This window comes from Podarcis liolepis (genome assembly GCF_965112155.1).
Source record: "Podarcis liolepis genome assembly, chromosome: 7".
In the NCBI taxonomy this organism is placed as follows: domain Eukaryota; kingdom Metazoa; phylum Chordata; class Lepidosauria; order Squamata; family Lacertidae; genus Podarcis; species Podarcis liolepis.
In genome coordinates, this window is record NC_139561.1 from 12,138,363 (window position 1) to 12,156,608 (window position 18,246).

An 18,246-nucleotide genomic window follows, 5' to 3' on the forward strand; every position below is an offset into this window, starting at 1 on the left:
AATAGGACACCCCCATTTTCACTGGAGAAATATTGGAGGGTATGTGAGACTTGTGTCAGGACTCCAGAGACCAGACGCCCACACTTGTTCACCCCCTATGTGGAGGTTCGTGGGCCAGGGTCCTCCCTGAATTTCTCACCTTGTGCCCCTCCTTGTTGGGCTCTCCGGCGATGTAACACCTGAACACCTCGAAGACGCTTTCCTCGCTGGTCAGCTCCTCTCCCCACATCTTCAGCAGCTCGTCCCTGGGAGATTTGCTCTTCAGGTAGAAGAGGTAATATTCCTTCAGCTCCCCAAAGGCAGGGGAAGATGAGTTACCCCTGGGGGTTGCGGGAGAGAAGGCGTGTTAGGGCAGGGCAGGAAGCCCCCTTACGGGCAAGATGGCCTCCCCCCACATTCGCCCACTTGACTGCTCCCATCAGCAGAACTCTTGCAGGGACCACAGAATCCCTGTTCTAAATTTATAAGAAGTCCACCTTTTCCGTGTGGCAATACCCAAACTCTGGAACTCCCTGCCTATGGACATCAGGCAGCTGCCTTCACTGTACTCTGTGCTAGAAACATTCGTGAAGCCCACCCAGAGGTTTAGAAAACTGATTCCTATTTCCATCTGTTTTCAGTCAGTTGTGAACTTGAGCTCTTGAAAGTCTTACATTATTGCTGTTACATTTTTCTTACTGATAAATTTTATCGTTTTGTCTTTTTCATAAGCCGCTTTGAGGCTCGTTTGCTTTTTTATAGTTAAGTGGTGTATCCATTTCATGAAATAATGAATCGAACAAGGGAACGAAACAAGGAAATCTGCCCAGAAAGTATAGGGTCTTTTCTGGACTTGGGAGGAGACAATCCTATGGGTTTCAGTCAACTAGGTTTTACTTAGGGTAGCCCCGCTGAAATTAACAGGCCCAAGAGATAAGTCATTCCATTAACCTATCAGTAGAGGGAAATTCCCAGGTGTCAAAAAAGACTATTTATGTAGGCTACTACTGCAGCCCATGTCTTGTTAGCCCCAAAATGGAAAACAAACGAGGTCCCAACTGAAGAATGGCAACTTAAACTGATGAAATATGCGCAACTTGCAGATTTAACATATAGAATAAGAGAACAAGAAGAACATACGTTTAGAGAAGACTGGAAAATGTTTACTGAATATATGGGTGAAAATTGAGTTCATTTAAAAACGCTGACAGCATTAAGATAAATTCAGAAGTGTAAATACGTTTGGATGGATGTAACAATGGATTACTGAATGGTTTAATTCATGCAAAATATGCAGGGATGTATGGTACGCAAAATGAACCACGGAAAGAGAAGAAGGGATGTCGCTGATTTAAGGTTGTTTAAAAGAATATTTTGAAATGTAATATTTAATAAAAATTATATATAACAACCTCAACGGGTCTATAACCATTGCATCTTTCTGGCATCTTCTGTTTTAATTCAGATACGCCTCCCATCGCTTCCCAGTTCAACCAGTTCTTTCCAGAGGGATACATCCACCTGCCACCCCCCTGCCACACTCACCAGCGGCCATTAGGAAACTCATCCCATTCCTGAGTTCGGTAGATGTAACTCTTCGGCCTGGAGGCCCAGAAAATGGGTCGGACATCTTCAACTCGCCGTTTGGGGTGAGCACTGACCGCCCAGGGGAGGGAACGCCTTGCAGGGGAGGGAGAAGGAAGGAGAGAAAATTAAAACATTTATTTGCACCTATACTTGCGTGCTGCATCTTTTTAAACACTTCCCGGTAGCTTACATGTGTTTTGTCCCCCCCCCCCATTAAAAACTGAAGGGGTGGCTCATTTTTATACCCAGCAAGTGAGTCAGTGTGGTTGTAGTGGTTGGACTGGGATGTGGTAAGCCAAATTTCAAATCCCCACTGGAACCCTGAAGTTCATACGGGGACCTTGGGCTGGTCACTGTCTCTCAGCCTCGCCTACCTCGCAAGATTGTTGTAGGGATTAAATGGGGGGGAAACAGTGTGCAAAAATTGGAATATATACACAAGTGAATAAATGAGATTTACTTTTACAGCATGTAAGTAAGGAAGAATTAATTGCACCCTGATGTATGACTTATTTTTTAAAAATCATTTTTCTTAATTTTCCAATAAAAACAGCCAATCAACATATCCGCATCATAATCTGATTAAAAACAATGCAGTGGTGCCTCGCAAGACGAAAATAATCCGTTCCGCGAGTCTCTTCGTCTAGCGGTTTTTTCGTCTTGCGAAGCAACCCTATTAGCGGATTAGCGGCTATTAAAGGCTTAGCGGCTTAGCGGCTAAAAGGCTATTAGCGACTTAGCGGCTTAGAAAAAGGGGGGAGCGAAAAAAATTGCAAGACTCGCAAGACGTTTTCGTCTTGCGAAGTGCATCGAAAAACGGAAAACCCTTTCGTCTAGCGGGTTTTTCGTCTTGCGAGGCATTCGTCTTGCGGGGCACCACTGTAAACTAAAATAAAAAACAGCCAAATTGTAGTCCAAATTGTAATTATTAATTTTTCCGGGCTCCCCATAGTCTGGACCTCTGAATTAATTTTTTCGGGCTCCCCATAGTCTGGACCTCCGAAGCATATCTCCAAATCTTCGTTCCTGCCTCTTCTCGTTGTTTACATGTTTTCCGCCTTCTGATCTTAACACTTTAAAGTTCTCCATCTCTGGAGATGTATGACTGTTTTGAGCATGCCTCATAACTGGGAGAAGCTAAGCTCAGGGGAGAACAGTGGCAGGCACAGAGACAGAAGAATTAACCTCCCATCCATGGAGATTGCCTGTTCTGTCTTTGTGTTGGGAGTGACTGAACGCTCCAGAGAATTACACATTCCTAGCACAGGCTGACTGGAGGAGGCCACTGGAGTCTGCTAGTCAAAGCAATCTCTCGCTGAGACAATTTATATGCCTGGCCCCACTTGCAGGAGAGCTGTCCGTGGTCCTTAACCCAAACCTTAGACTGCTCTCCAAGGTGCTGTTGCCTGTCCAACCAGGAATTTCTGGCCTACCCTTGCTTGAGCCACCAAGCACCTGGTGGTAGAGAATCGCCCTCTGCTCCTCTTCTGCCAGTCTGCTGGCTAGAAGGACAATTTTTTAGAAAGATATTTCTAGCCTTCACATCCATGAAGGCTGCAGAGGATGGAGTTTCCCTTACCCCGCAGCCAGCATGGAAACAATTCCCACAAGCTCGTAAAGAATGTGGCAAGATGGATTCCTTTGGGTTCAACGAGGGAAAAGAAGATAAACAGATTCTAGCAAGGATGGGCAATGTTTAAAGAATTCTGGAAGGTCAGACAGAGGGGGATTAGATATACAGTCATTTGTTGTTGTTGTTTAGTCGTATCCGACTCTTCGTGACCTCATGGACCAGAGCATGCCAGGCACTCCTGTCTTCCACTGCCTCCCGCAGTTTGGTCAAACTCATGCTGCGCTCCCTCTCGCTGTTCTAGCTTCTGGCTTAGTCACGCTCTGTCCCTACCCCCACCTCCCAGAAAAGTCTGCAAGAGCTGCGCTCCCTTTAAAGAGCTGCGTGGAGCTTGTGTGCGGCTCTTGGGGGCTTTTTCCTGAGGAGGGAGAAGGGCAACCCATCAGTGACGGGCTGCCCTTCTTCCTCCTCATGGAAAAGCCTGCAAGCGCCGCACACACGCTCCACGCGGCTCGTGAAAGGGAGCGCAAGGCAGAGCCTGGGATGCATACAGGCTCTGCTTGGTGCTCCCTTTAAAGAATATTGTTTTTCTTGCATTCCCCCTCTAAAAACTAGGTGCGCCTTATGGTCAGGTGCGTCTTATGGAGCAAAAAATGCGGTAGTTAGCTTTTGTAACCTGCTTTACGAAGACTGGCTCTTTTAGGAATAGGAGGAAAAAATGGAGCTGCTCACCTAGGATCCTCCTTCCAGAGACCCAGGTGCTTAAGGACCTCCACGGTGGCCACTTCCCGGTTCAGGGTGTAGAAATGCAGGCCGTGGACCAGGCCGCTGTCCAGCAGCTCCCGGCACATGGTGACGGCCAGCTCAATGCCGTAGTTCCGGATTGCAGCGTCGTTGTCCTTGATGGGCTCAATGACGTCCTTGATCTCCTGAGGCACCTCCAGCTTCGAAAGCTTCACAAGCTGTCGCAAGGAATGATAGCCCTACAGCAGAGAAGGCGGGGGGAGAGAGAGAGGTTATGGGTTGGATCGAATGCTAGCCCTGTTCAGAGTTGGGGCTGGACGATGTCTGGTATTCATTCATTCATACTTTTCAAATTTTATACATTTCACTGATTTATTTTTTTAAAAGATATTTATTAAAATTTTCAAAATGTTGCAAAATGAAAAAAGAAAAATACAAAATAAAAATAGTTAAAAACAACTCAATCTTTCCGTTACTTATCTTTCATTTGCTTGTTTCCCGGACCTCCTCGCGCCTCCCTTTTTTGTATTCCAATTCCGTTTGTTAGTTCAGCAAATCCTTCCCCTCTTTATTTATCCTAGTCTTTAATCTTATAATATTATAACATTAAATTTTTACCTATTAATAATCCATTTTTCATATTCCCTTATAATATTACAGCTAAAAACCACTTAATTTCTATCCAACATCATTCATTTCACTGATTTTACAATCATTTTGACATTTCAGAACTTGACTTCCTTCCCCCCTCTTTCTGTGTGTGATGGCCTGGGATTTGGACTCGCAGGCCGAACCTGAGGGATCCCAGCCTGCACAGGAGTCCCTGCCTCCGGAACCAGCTAAGCCGGGGCTGGGGTCCTCACCTGTGCTGGATCCTCAGGTGCAGGCATCAGCTAAGTCTGCTCTGGCTCCTGAGATGATGGAGGACCCATTGCCTGCAGGTGCTCCACTCTCAGCCCCGTCAGGGGAAGCTGAGGTTGCCTCTGGGTCCGGTAACCCTCCAGCCTCTCCTGAGCTGCAGAAGCTCAGGGCAGAGAGGCGGAGGGAACTAAGTCCTCCAAGCCAGGAGAGGCGAGTCACCTGTGGACCGGGGCCACCCTATGCCTCAGGGCAGATAAAAGCCAGCCAGCCAAGTCCCAGGTTGCGGGAGCAACATTGTTGGTAGCCTGTTCCTGCCTGCACCCTGTCCTGCTCTTCTGCCAGAGTTCCTGACCTCCCCCGACTCCCTGCCTTGGACCCCGCTTCAGCTTTGACGGACAGCCTCCATACCGCACCCTTGACGTCGGACTGGACTCAGACCTCGCTGCACAGTTAACCCTCGGGATCAGCACACTGTGGCTCCTTAAATTTATTTTTAACATCTTCTGCATATCCAAATCAACTAAATTTGCTCATTTATTCATCTTTTTTAAATATATACTCCTATAAAACTGCAGGTTATTACAATAACCCTGCCAGTCTGTTTATAATTTATCTGTAAATATTCAATAAACCATTTCCATTCTTTTATTTAAAAAAATGTTGATTTCCTATTCTTCCAGTAAGTTTCGCCATTTCTGCATATTCCATAAGGTTTTGTATCCATTCTTCCTTTGCTGGGACTTCTGCTTCTGACATGTGGTTTTCAACATCGCAATATATCCCCATCTGAACATGGCAATATACTGATATATCACAATGTCTGAAATAAGGATGGAACTATTTAGAGGCATTGGCCAGCTTCACGGTTTTTCTTGCATTGCCATTTTTTTGCATAGCACACCCCCACACCCCATGATTCACAATATATTGCCAGGTCAAAAATGCCAGGTCAAAAAATGATACCAAAAACTGGTATCATGATACGGACTTGGAAACCCGTTTTGGACAACGTATTGGCTAGCGCTAACATGCATAATGATTCGTGATATATTGCCAGGTCAAAAGCTATGAAATCGATATCACAATATAGACTTCTTACTGGCTTCGGATGATATGTTGATACAATGATACCTCGGGTTAAGAACTTAATGCATTCCAGAGGTCCGTTCTTAACCAGAAACAGTTCTTAACCTGAGGCGTGATTTCACTAATGGGGCCTCCTGCTGCCACTGGCGCACGATTTCCGTTCTTATCCTGGGGCAAAATTCTTGACCTGGAGCAACCACTTCCTGGTTTGCGGAGTTTATAACCCGAAGCGTCTGTAACACGAGGTACCACTGTATATCGCCCAGCCCTACTCAGATCATCATGATCATCAATTTATTAATCGCCCTCTATACAATTGTTTCAAGTCTCAAGGCAGTGGAAAAAAAGCAAAAAGTTAAAAACACAAAAAATAGCAACACACACACACACACACACACACACACACACAGAGAGAGAGAGAGTGGTGCCTCGGGTTACGTATGCTTCAGGTTACATACGCTTCAGGTTACATACTCCACTAACCCAGAAATAGTACCTCGAGTTAAGAACTTTGCTTCAGGATGAGAACAGAAATCGTGCTCCGGCGGCGTGGCGGCAGCTGAAGGCCCCATTAGCTAAAGTGGTGCTTCAGGGTTAAGAACAGTTTCAGGTTAAGAATGGACCTCCAGACAAATTAAGTACTTAACCTGAGGTACCACTGTGTACACACACACACACACACACACACACACACACAGAGAGAGAGAGAGAGAGAGAGAGAGAGAGAGAGAGAGTCGTGCCTTGGTACTCATACATTTTGGTTCCCAAACGCCGAAAACCCGGAAGTACCGTATTTTTCACTCTATAAGACACACCAGACTACAAAACGCATCTAGTTTTTGGAGGAGGAAAACAAGAAAAAAAATATTCTGAATCTCAGAAGCCAGAACAGCAAGAGGGATCGCTGCGCAGTGAAAGCAGCAATCCCTCTTGCTGTTCTGGCTTCTGGGATAGCTGCGCAGCCTGCATTCGCTCCATAAGACGCACACACATTTCCCCTTACTTTTTAGGAGGGAAAAAGTGAGTCTTATAGAGCAAAAAATACAGTAAAGTGTTCCAGTTTTCGAACATTTTTCGGAAACCGAATGTCCGACGCGGCTTCTGCTTGAGTGCAGGAAGATACTGCAACCAATCGGAAGCCGTGCCTTAGTTTTCGAATGGTTTCGGGAGTCGAACGGACTCATGGAACAGATTAAGTTCGAGAACCAAGGTTCCACTGTGTGTGTGTGTGTGTGTGTGTGTGTGTGTGTGTGTGTGTATGAGACTAAATATAAGAGCCCTGCTGAATCAGGCCAATGGCCCATCTAGTCCAGAATCCTGTTGTCAGAGGGGCCAACTAGATGTCCTGATGGGAGAATCCCATGAGCAGGACCCAAACACAGCTCACCTGTATGGGGAATATCCCGGGCACGACAGGGCAGGTGATACCAATAGCCTGGCAGTCCTTCAAGAACTTGAGGAAGGTCTCCGACCTAAAGAACAGCTGCGTTATGACGAAGTCGGCTCCTGCGGACACTTTCTCCTTCAGGTGCCTCAAGTCTTCCTCGTAGCTCTCTGCTTCTGGGTGTCCCTTGGGGTAACCTTCAGGGCCAACAAGAAAGACAGGGGAATTCAGGGGTGGAGGTTGGTTGTTTCGTTTTTACCAAAGGTTACAAATTATTCGGATGATACCCAACTGTGCAAAAGTGTGGCTCGTGAATGAAAGGCAAATACTGTTGCTCTTGTGTTCGAATTCTGCTTTGCCGTTTTCCCACAGGGATCCGAGAAGAGGACTAGTTGGGCCACTGGCCTTATCCAGCACGCTTTTCTTATGTACCCAGACCAGAGTTAAAGTCGGTTCACAGAGCGGATCTCTATCCAGCTCAGATTCTCACATTCCTTTAGTAATCCTTTCAGAACTGGCATGTTCCATGCGACGGTCACCTCCAGGCTTGACTACTGTAATTTGCTCTATGTGGGGCTGCCCTTGAAGCTGTCCCAGAAACTCCAGTGGGTGCAGAATGCTGCAGCGAGGCTCCTCACAGGGTCTCTGCCATGGGAGCATATTCACCCAGTGCTTTTCCAGCTGCACTGGCTCCTGGGGGAGTACAGGGTCAGATTGAAGGTGCTGCTTTTGACCTTTAAAGCCCTTCACGGCCTAGGACCCTCGTACCTACGGGACCGCCTCTCCCGGTATGCCCCACAGAGAGCCTCAAAGTCCATAAGGTCCATAAATAGCAACACCCTAGAGGTCCCAGGCCCTAAGGAAGTCAGATTAGCCTCAACCAGAGCCAGGGCCTTTTCAACACTGGCTCCAGCCTGGTGGAACGCTCTGCCTCATGAGACCAGGGCCCTGCAGGATCTGATTTCTTTCCGCAGGGCCTGTAAGACAGAGTTGTTCCACCTGGCCTTTGGCTTGGAGCCAATTTGATTCCCTCCTCCTCTTTTTCCTTTCTCCTCCTGTGATGAGGCTGCATTTTAATATTTCAATATTTTAATTGTTGTATTTTAATCTTGTTTTTAAGTTGTATTCATTCAACTTGTTTTTATTATTGCTTGTTCGCCGCCCTGAGCCCGGCCTTGGCTGGGGAGGGCGGGGTATAAATAAAAATTATTATTACTATTATTACTATGTGTGCACAGACACTGCCAGTCTCTCTCTCTCTTACCTGCCACACAGATGTCAAAGTAATCCTCAAACTCAGAGCGAATGTGCTTCACCAAGTCAACAGCGTAGTTGAAACCCTCGACCTCCTCTTGCCACTCTTCCCCAATGGGGTCTGTGGGGAGAGACAGGAAGTGCCAGGTCAACACTTTTGTAAATACACACACTCCCCACAGTACCAGCTTTTACAATACGATACGTTATCTTTATTGTCATTGTCCCATACAGAACAATGAAACCGAAAAATCTACAAGACATTGAAAAACCCCTAAAAACTCTGAAACCCCATTTTAAAGTACAATATACTATAGAGACTCCTTATGCTGCGTTTAGAACCAGAATTGCATTTGCGTAGAAACTGTTTCTCAGGCGGCTAGTCCTGGTCTTTATAAACCTATACCTTCTTCCAGAAGGCAGAAGCTGAAAGAGATCATTTCTGGGGTGCGTACTATCCTGCGCTATCTCTGCAGCTTTCTTATGGCACCTGGAAGCATAGATTTGATCCAAGGTGGGAAGAGTGCAGCCAATTATTCTCTCCGCAGTCTTTACAACCCTGGACAGCACTGTTTTTTCCCTGACCGTGCAGCTCCCAAACCACACACATAGACCATGTTAATACACTCTCCACAGTGCACTGGTAAAATGCCATCAACAGGTCCTTTGAGAGATTGCTTTTCTGGAGGATTCTCAGAAAATATAACCTCTGCTGTGCTCTCTTCCTCAGGTCTTTGCTGTTTTCTCCCCAGGTTACGTCATCTCTCAACTCCATTCCCAAAAACTGAAACACCGAGACCTGTTCCATGCACTTCCCCTCAATAATAAGTGGCTGAATATTCAATTTACATTTCCTAAAGTCCACAATAATCTCTTTTACTTCATTCATGCTACCTTTCTCTTTCTTTCTTTCTTTCTTTCTTTCTTTCTTTCTTTCTCTCTCTCTCTCTCTCTCTCTCTCTCTCTCTCTTTCTTTCTCTGTCACTCTCTCTCGCTCTCTCCTGGACAAGATCCACAGCCGGATTAAACCCTTTAGAAGCCCTAAGCACTTATAAGGTTTGGGGGTGTCCCCCCCATATATATATATACATACTTACACACACACACACACACACACACACCCACACCCACCCCGTATTGGCCCGGATATAGGCTGCACCCGAATATAAGCTGCACCTTTAAAATTCAAGGAGGGGAGGAGACAATACCCAAATATAAGCTGCTCCCTTAAAATTCCGCAGGCACTCACACCTGTTCCGTTTTACCATATGTCTATTTCAGCAGCAATATTGTAAAAGCCAGTTTTTGTAAGGTTGCAAAGTTAAACCACACTTTAACTTTTCACGGTTGGAATTTGCAAAAAAAGAAAAGAAAAGAAAAGTGAGGCTTATATTCAGGCCAATACGGTATATCCAATCCAAAATACAAACCATAAACCATAAAACAAAAATTTATTTTTCGAAATGAAAGGAAACGTACCGTAAGATGGAAAATTATGTTCATTTTTGTATACTTCTACTTTATTTATATATGAAAAGAATTTTCTCCTGCTTTTGCAAAGTCTTTGATCAGATCCTCAAAATTAATCTTACGTAACGCACCTGCTTCTGTACTTAGTAGAGATAAGGCGTCCAGCCTGCCTCATTACATAGTTGCTCAGCTGGGATTTTTAACTTCAACTGAGAAAATGAACGCTCAGCTCATTTTGTGTGTATGTGGAGAGAGAGTCTTTTTTGGTTAAGAACGGACCTCCAGAACGAATTAAGTACGGTACTCAACCCAAGGTACCACTGTACTTATTTTCCTTAATGGTTAAACAAGCCCTGGACAAGACATCCAGTAAACACGGACGTGTATTAAAAATTAGGCCTCCTCCTTCCATATGGATCAGGGGTCAGCAAACTTTTTCAGAAGGGGGCCGGTCCACCGCCCCTCAGACCATGTGGAGGGCTGGACAATATTTTGAAAAAAAATATGAATTCCTATGCCCCACCAATAACCCAGATACGCATTTTAAATAAAAGCACACATTCTACTCATGTAAAAACACCAGACAGGCCCCACAAATAACCCAGAGATGCATTGTAAATAAAAGGACACATTCTACTAATGTAAAAACACACTGATTCCCAGACCACCCATGGGCCGGATTGAGAAGGTGATTGGGCTCTGGGATGAGATCTATAATGAGATGAAAAATATGTTGAGGTATACCTTTGTGAAAAGGCCAGAGGCTTTTCTATTAGGTGTTGTAGGGAAGGATATTAGAAGAAAAGATTGCAAACTTTTCCAGTATGCTGTAACAGCTGCCAGAATCGTATTGGCCCAGAGGTGGAAGCAGGAGGAAATCCCAAGGGTAGAAGAGTGGAGAGCAAAATTAATAGAATATGCAGAATTGGACAAATTAACAGGGAAAATCAGATATACTAAAGACCAAAAATTTATAAAGGACTGGGAGAAATTTGTGTGTTATCTGGAAAATAACTATGGTGTAAATACAACGCTGGCGGGGTTTAAAGAGGCTCTGTAAAGAACTTATGAATATTGTTCAATAGAAATAATGAGGGAAGGGAGGGTAAATGGCAATATGGAAGAATGAAATGTGTACTAAAGGGATAACTATGAAAGAATGTCAGTGACGTTGAAGGAAGTCTAAAACAGATATGATTTGTTGTATAATGGATAAAATGTATAATGAGTTGGAATTCAATAAAATCATAAAAGAAAAAAAGAAAAAAAAAGAGAAGGTGATTGGGCTGCATCCAGCCCCGGGGCCTTAGTTTGCCCACCCCTGATATGGATCAACAAAGCAGGAACTTTTGCCTACTGCTTTTCTGGTCCCTCCGACAGACAGCAGAGGCTCAGTGAATTGAAAAATTCCATCCCAGATGGAAATCCATGTCTGCTCCTGATGGGCCTGGTTTTAGTCCTGTTATCACTACCTCTTCCTTCGGCCAAAACAAATAAAGCAATTTAGGCTCCCAGAGCAGAATAAGCAGATCCAACAATCAGGCTGCTCCCAGATTTACAAACTAAAGAGAGACGCAACACAAAGAGGAACTGGGAGGAGGGGAACAAATTCGTTCTCCGTTAAAATAATTATTACAATCCAAACCAAAGATGAAAGAAAGATGGGGATGGAGGAGGGCGGAAAGTCAAAGCGAGCACTTGTTCTTTGTTATGTCTAAAACAGACTCGGCACAAAAGGAAGATGGAGGAGGAGGGAAGAGGAAAAACAGAAAATGCGGGCACTCCCCCTCACTTGTGGAATGACCAGCAGAAAAGAGGTTGAAGAGAGCCAATGGAGAGGCCCCACAACCCCATCTCTCTCAGACCCGAGGGAACAGCAGCTGCTCGATTATCTAGCTACCATCTTTCCTCGATTTACTACAAGCGGGCCCAGAGGCAACTCACCTCCACGCAGCGCCATGATGTTCTTGAGACCTAGCCGCTTGGCCTTCTGCAAGTGCGCCGTGATCATCTCCTTGGTCTGGTTGCAGCAGGTCATGTGGAGGACGGTGTCCAGGCCACAGTAGTTGAGCGCTGTGCTTGCCATCATCATGGAGGAGGTTTCCTTGTCGGAGCCCGGGTCGCCAGCCGGGTGCCAGGTCACGTCGATGAAGAGAGGGCCGCCCGCCCCCATGCGGTCAAGCCTGCAGATTGCCACCCAACAGAAACAAATAAAAAAGTTTGTGGTGGACGTGCAAGATAACAAAAGCATTCCGGGGAATGATTTACAATGAGTCGAAAAAAATGTTTAAAGGTTGGGGGAAAGCCAGAGGCTTTTCTACTAGGTATTAGTGGTAGCTAGTAGCAGTACCTATTTACCATATTTCTCACCCCATAAGACGCACCTGACAATAAGGCGCACCTAGTTTTTAGAGGAGGAAAACAAGAAAAAAAATATTCTGAACGAAACAGTGGATGTATGATTTTTGTGGTTCACGCTGTGGCCACAGACAGTGACGGTGAGTTTGGGGTAGCCCACTGCAAAAATCCTGCGAATCCATGTGGATCCGTGCTTTGTAACCACATTTTTGCGCCATTGCGGCCCCACGAAACAATGGATGCGTGTGTGTTTTTTGGTGCAGGCTGTAGCCATGGACATGCTATGTGATCTGATGGTGAATTTGGGGTGACCCAATGCAAAAATCCTGAGGATACATGGGCTTTTACTTCCCAGGCAGCCTCCTTTATCGCTAGCCTCCCTTATCTCCCTCCCCCATTGCTTGCAGATTAGTGGCTTTGATTCAACACCTACTTCCCTCTTTCAAAAAAAAAAAAAAAGCATGATCTGCTTTTTGCCCCTGGGCAATTCGGCTCCAGGGACCACGCATTCGCTCCATAAGACGCACAGACATTTCCCCTTACTTTTAAGGAGGAAAAAAGTGTGTCTTATGGAATGAAAAATACGGAGTGAAAAATACGGTATCTACTTGCACTGGCATGTTTTCGAACTGCTAGTTTGGCAGGAGTTGACAGAGCAATAGGAGCTCACCTCGTCATGGTGATTTGCTTTGTCAAAAGCCTTACTGAAATCAAGATACACTACAGCACACAGCATCCCCACGATCCACCAAGCTTGCAACTCTTTCCAAAAAAGAAAAAGAAAAAATATCTACTCATACTGGTATGCTTTCGAACTGCTAGGTTGGCAGGAGCTGGGACAGAGCAATGGGAGCTCGCTCCGTCACGGGGATTTGAACCGCCGACCTTCCAATCGGCAAGCCCAAGAGGCTCAGTGGTTTAGACCACAGTGCCACCCTATCAGCTGCTGGAGACCACATGTGGTGAGCTGAGTTGCTGCTGAGCTCAGGTCCTGCTTCTGGGCTTCCCATTGAGATGAGGATGGTGCACTAGATGGGCCAACATGTCTGATTCTTAAGCTCTGACAAGGCGACCATACATTCTTGTGGCAGTGAGTTCCATAGTTGTTGGTTTTTTGTTTTTTGTTTAAAAAAACCCTAAGCTTTTATTATTATTATTATTATTAAAGATTTTCTTGTTTTATAGAAGTATGTGTAATGTCTCTCGTATTTTTTTCCATGTAACATTTTTACAAATCAGTTTCATTTGTTGAGATATTAGGGGGGGGGGAGATGGGTGGGGGTGGGGTGGCGATGTTTCTATTTTGCTTAATGTGTGTAGGGTTTGGTGTGAGCGTTGCTCGTGCTGTTCACTTGTGTTCCTTTGGTGGTGAGAGAGGTTGGGGTTGGCCTAGGTTGTGGTTGTTTGTTTGTGAATGGCTGTGGTGATCTTTGTTTTCGTGTGTGAGTGGGGTGGGTGGGTGTTTTGGATCAGGTTAGCCATATTGATTTGTATGCTGTTGGTGGATTATTGTCTTTGTCTTGTTGGGCTGTGTATGTGATAAAGGGGAGCCATACCGGGGTGAAGGAGTCTTCTTCTGTTTGTCCCCGTGTCAGTTTATTGGTTGATTTTTCTAGTAGGGCTGTTTCCCATACTATTTGGTACCACTGGTCCATGCTTACTCCTGACAGGTCTCTTCAGTGTCTGGTTATGGTGTTTCTAGCGAGTTCCATAGTTTAACCCCGTGCTCCCGCCATCCCTCTCCCACTGGCGGCTTCTACACAACGCTCGGATTTCAACAGCCTGCCCGGGAGGCACCCCCCTCACCTGGAAATCAGGTTGACGGCCCCGTTGGACGTCCTCGGAGGAAAGAACTCCAGGGAGAACCACTTGTCCCCGGACTCCTGCCGCCTCCGCATCTTCTCCCACAGGCGGTCGTGCCGCTCGGTGTCGAGGACAGGGGTGGAGCATCGCGAGCTGTCCTTGGAGCTGTCGCTGCCACTGCTGCCGTCAGACCTCACGACGGCCGCCCCGTTGCCGAGGACGGCCACCCCGTTGCCGGCGCCGAAAGACTCGTTCACCATGGCGAGAGACCTGGGGGAAACAGGAAGTGGGGAAAAAGGTTAAGCAAGCAGGAGGCCACATATGCCCCCACTGGAAGCTGCTTATCAACAACTTCGGCTTGCCGATTCGAAGGTTGGTGATTCGAATCCCCGTGGCAGGGTGAGCTCCTGTTGCTCGGTCCCTGCTCCTGCCAACCTAGCAATTCGAAAGCACACCAGTGCAAGTAGATAACTAGGTACCACTGTGGCAGGAAGGTAAACGGCATTTCTGTTTGCTCTGGTTTCAGTCACGGTGTCCCATTGCACCAGAAGCAGTTTGCTGGCCACATGATCTGGAAAGCTGTCTGTGGTCAAAGCCACTTCTGACCTCGGGAGGTGGTGGTGTTGCGGGCTTCACGCCCCCAACACGTGCGAGCCCCCGCACGATCAGGGGAATCCTCGGGCCGCGTCATCCCCTGAGCCAGCCAATCGGCTCATTTAAGGCAAGCGCAGCCCCGGGATCTCCCTCTTTGGTTCCGCTCAGCTGTTGAGGTTTTCCCACCCACCCGCCCTTTAAGGTTCCCCTTCTGACCTTGCTATGGACCTCGGTTGGTCGCCGTCAAGGGGCCTGGTAGGAATTTTTTCCACTTGGCAAATTGGCACAGGCCATTTGGTTTTCCGCCTACCTCGTAGCAAATGGTCACAACTCCTTCGGTTTTGGCGGTTAGGCATTGGTAGGGGTATTGCTATGTAGATGTGTTGGGAGGGGAGGAGCGCCACCAACTCCCCCAAATATTGAAGGGTAGTCCGGTAAAGGATTCTGGGGGGCGTGGCCTCGTCCGGAGCCTATGTGCATCAGCAGGGCTCCCCCTGCTGGTGTTAACCCTTCCCGGTCTTCAAGCAAACAGGCTGAAGCCGGATAGGACTAATGCCTAAGCCAATGCCTTTACCTGTAACCAATAAAGTTGTGGCCAATTTTAGCCCATTTACCTAAAATAATGGTGTCATGTGTCTTTATTTCTACTGGTGGGAGGCGGGAACTCGCCATGCAAATGCCGGCACCCTCGGCCTGAAAAGCAAGATGAGGGCCGCAACCCCATAGTCACCTTTGACTGGACTTAACTGGACTTTACCTTTTTACCCATTTTTATCATCAACTCCCATCAGCTCCAGCCAGCACAGCCAATGGTCAGGGACAACAAGAGCAGTCAGCTCAGCAGCCATTCCATCAGGCAAAGGAAGAGAGTTGGAACAGGAGGGTTGCTCTATTAATATGGCTAAAAAGACCAGCAATTTTATGCTCCTCTCCCTCTGATTTTCTATTCACTGCAACCATTGACATTCTGGCTGCGGCAAGTTACCAGTGCTTTTCTTCTAGGCTAGGGAAAAAGGTGTCGGTACTGCGTACCCTTGAATACCCCCCCCCTCGAAAAAGCACTGACTATAACTAAGAATTTGAGCCTGGACCTGCTTTCACCTCCTCTTCCCTCCCACTCCCCTTTCCTTTTGTGTCATGTCTCATAGGCCACACCCACACCCATATGTTTAAAAGCATGTTGCTTCCTTCAAAGGATCCTGGAAACTGTAGTTCACCCCTCACAGTTCTCAGCACCCTTAAACAAAGTGCAGTTCCCATGATCCTTTGGAGGAGGGAAATGGGATTTAAATCATGTCTGGTTTGGATGTGACCTTAGATTGCGAGGGAGGGGAATGTGTTCTCAGCGACATTTGTAAGCCTTTTTTGACTGACGAGTGGCATGAAAATGCCTAGTAATTGCTCAGCTGAGAGGAGAATCCACATCCAAGAGCTACACAAACACATACCTAATTAACAGGTTTAATTGCAATTAACTATCTCGCACACATCCAGGAAAGAAAGAAAAATAGGGCACATATTTACAGCAGATAAGATGCAAGGTTGATAAGGCGCACTTGTTATTAAATGAGTAATTCCATACGCGATCCTTTCCTCAGGGAAAGTTGTTCGGCTGTTAGCTAGACAAACGTTATGAACTGCGCAGATCCGTTGACATTAACGGACATGGCCAAGTTCAGTGGGTCTACTCTGAGTCAGATATAGTTGCTGACAACCTTACTTCTAATAAAAACATACATTGCAGAGCCACTTTGCCTCGTTTTCCACACACACATCAGCCAAGGAGTCCCCGAGACCAGGACCCCCATAGCAAGGTGCCCTAGGCTGACTCAGCCCATCAGTCCCAGGACTGTCAACACTGGCTGGCAGCAGCTCTCCAGGGCTTCAGGCACGGAACATTTCCAGCCCTACATTTCTAGCCCTACCAGGAGATGGTTGGGGATTTGAACACTGGGAAACAAAGCAAGATTTCCTCCACCACCGAACTAAGACTCTTCCCTTTCCATGGCCGTCACAAATCACACACAAATCTAAACATTCAGGGGTTCTGCAAGGGAACAAGGGTTAAGAAATCGCTTGCCTTTTCCAGGCGAGACTTTTTCAGCAAAGGGAGTTGGAGCAGGAGGTCATTTACAATAAAGGATATTTCCAAGGGCTGGGCAAGCAGCAAGGCAGGGAGAAGGGACAACAGCCCAAACCTGCAAGGCCCACCGCAAGACTTGCCTGGTGGAGTGATCCTTCCATGCAATTGTCCACTGCAGCTTGGAGTGTTTCTCCAGCTGGACGGGCTTTTTGCTGCGCTCCAGGTTATTTCCTGCGGCTGTCCACGTGCACACCCAGTGAGGTTCTCAGGCTCGCTGACCTTGCTTGGATCAAGTGCACAGCCACTCTCCAAAATGGACTCCCGCCAAGAACAACAGCAGTCTCTGAGCCTCCGCTCTATAGCTATGCAAACAGAGACACCGCTTGGGCTCTCAGGAACTGCGCATACAAAGCCAACTAAGGTGTGCATTCAAAGGCTCCAGCCAGAGCCCAGCCCAGACCTGCGGATGCCAGACCTGGCTTGCCAATCAGAGGCCAGCCCTGGCATTCCCTCCAATCGGAGGGGCAGGGTTCTCTGCCCGCTGCTCCAATGGGCAGTGGAGATCCAGCCCTCTACAGAAAGCCTTCTGTTTGTCAAGCATAAACGCTCCCTTTGATTGTCTAGTCTGAATGCTCCGTTGTTTGAACAAGGGCTTTCTTTTGCAAAACGTTTTCAGTTCCGAGAGCAGAGCCATATATTCCCTGCTGACCCCCTCAAAAGGAATCAAAATGAGGGGCCCTCCTCCTTTTTACAGTAAAGACACCGCCACTGAAAAGGTACTTTTGTTACGCGTAAGAACCGCACAGTATCTCCCTTCTTTTCATACTTAAGAGAAGAAGAAAGGAAAGTTCTTCTGCCAGCCTGACAAACCCGACCGTGGAGAACCTATACGGACTGTTTTAAGACCATGTAAAACGACATTTGCCTGGCGCCTGCTTCGTATAATATAGGCAGGTGGTCAGAAAACTGTTTTGTTTTCTCAGGTTTTAATCAACACATTGTGGCTCTGGAACTGAAATTGCTAAACTATGTATCGCTTTGTGCTGTATTCTTGGTTTTATTGAATTTGTATGTAGCCATTTTACGGCATTTTTAATAAAAAAGGAAGGGGAGGGAGGGAGGGAAGGAAGGAATCACACAGCCACAAAACCGGCAAGGAACTTTGCGGCACCCAAAAGGCTAACTTGGGGTGCAGACCCTCAGGCTCCCAGAGAACAAATGTGGCCCCTGCATCTCTCTGCCTGGCCCTCAAACTCTCTGCAGACCACACCCATCACTGGCCTTGCTTCTCCACACACCAATTTTTCCTTGACCTGGCTGGAATGTTGTCTTTGAACCCCAATACAGTTGTACCTCTAGTTATGAATTTAATATGTTCCAGAGGTCAGTGGCGTAGCGTGGGGGGTGCAGGGGGGGCCGGCCGCACCGGGCGCAACATCTGGGGGTTAGGGTTAGGGGGCGCAAATCCACAGG

At 46.9% G+C, this 18,246-nt stretch overlaps 2 protein-coding genes across 3 annotated transcripts in view; both read right to left on the reverse strand.

Moving 5' to 3' along the window:
- Positions 1-18,246, reverse strand: part of LOC310712097 (C-type natriuretic peptide 1-like) — a 132,811-nt gene that overhangs the window by 16,517 nt on the left and 98,048 nt on the right. The gene's annotated exons all lie outside the window — the stretch shown is intronic.
- Positions 1-18,246, reverse strand: part of MTHFR (methylenetetrahydrofolate reductase) — a 41,506-nt gene that overhangs the window by 12,007 nt on the left and 11,253 nt on the right. Inside the window, exons 1-8 of one of the 2 annotated variants that reach the window (XM_083514679.1) lie at positions 16,914-17,225; positions 14,100-14,366; positions 11,880-12,118; positions 8,476-8,586; positions 7,215-7,408; positions 3,869-4,119; positions 1,525-1,659; positions 140-320 (exon numbers count right to left, since the gene is read on the reverse strand). In XM_083514679.1, the coding sequence (XP_083370805.1) occupies positions 140-320; positions 1,525-1,659; positions 3,869-4,119; positions 7,215-7,408; positions 8,476-8,586; positions 11,880-12,118; positions 14,100-14,356 (1,368 nt within the window). In that variant the 5' untranslated portion in view covers positions 14,357-14,366; positions 16,914-17,225. Of the gene's footprint in view, positions 1-139; positions 321-1,524; positions 1,660-3,868; positions 4,120-7,214; positions 7,409-8,475; positions 8,587-11,879; positions 12,119-14,099; positions 14,367-16,913; positions 17,226-18,246 lie in introns of those variants that run through there. The other variant, XM_083514678.1, reaches the window with a different exon arrangement.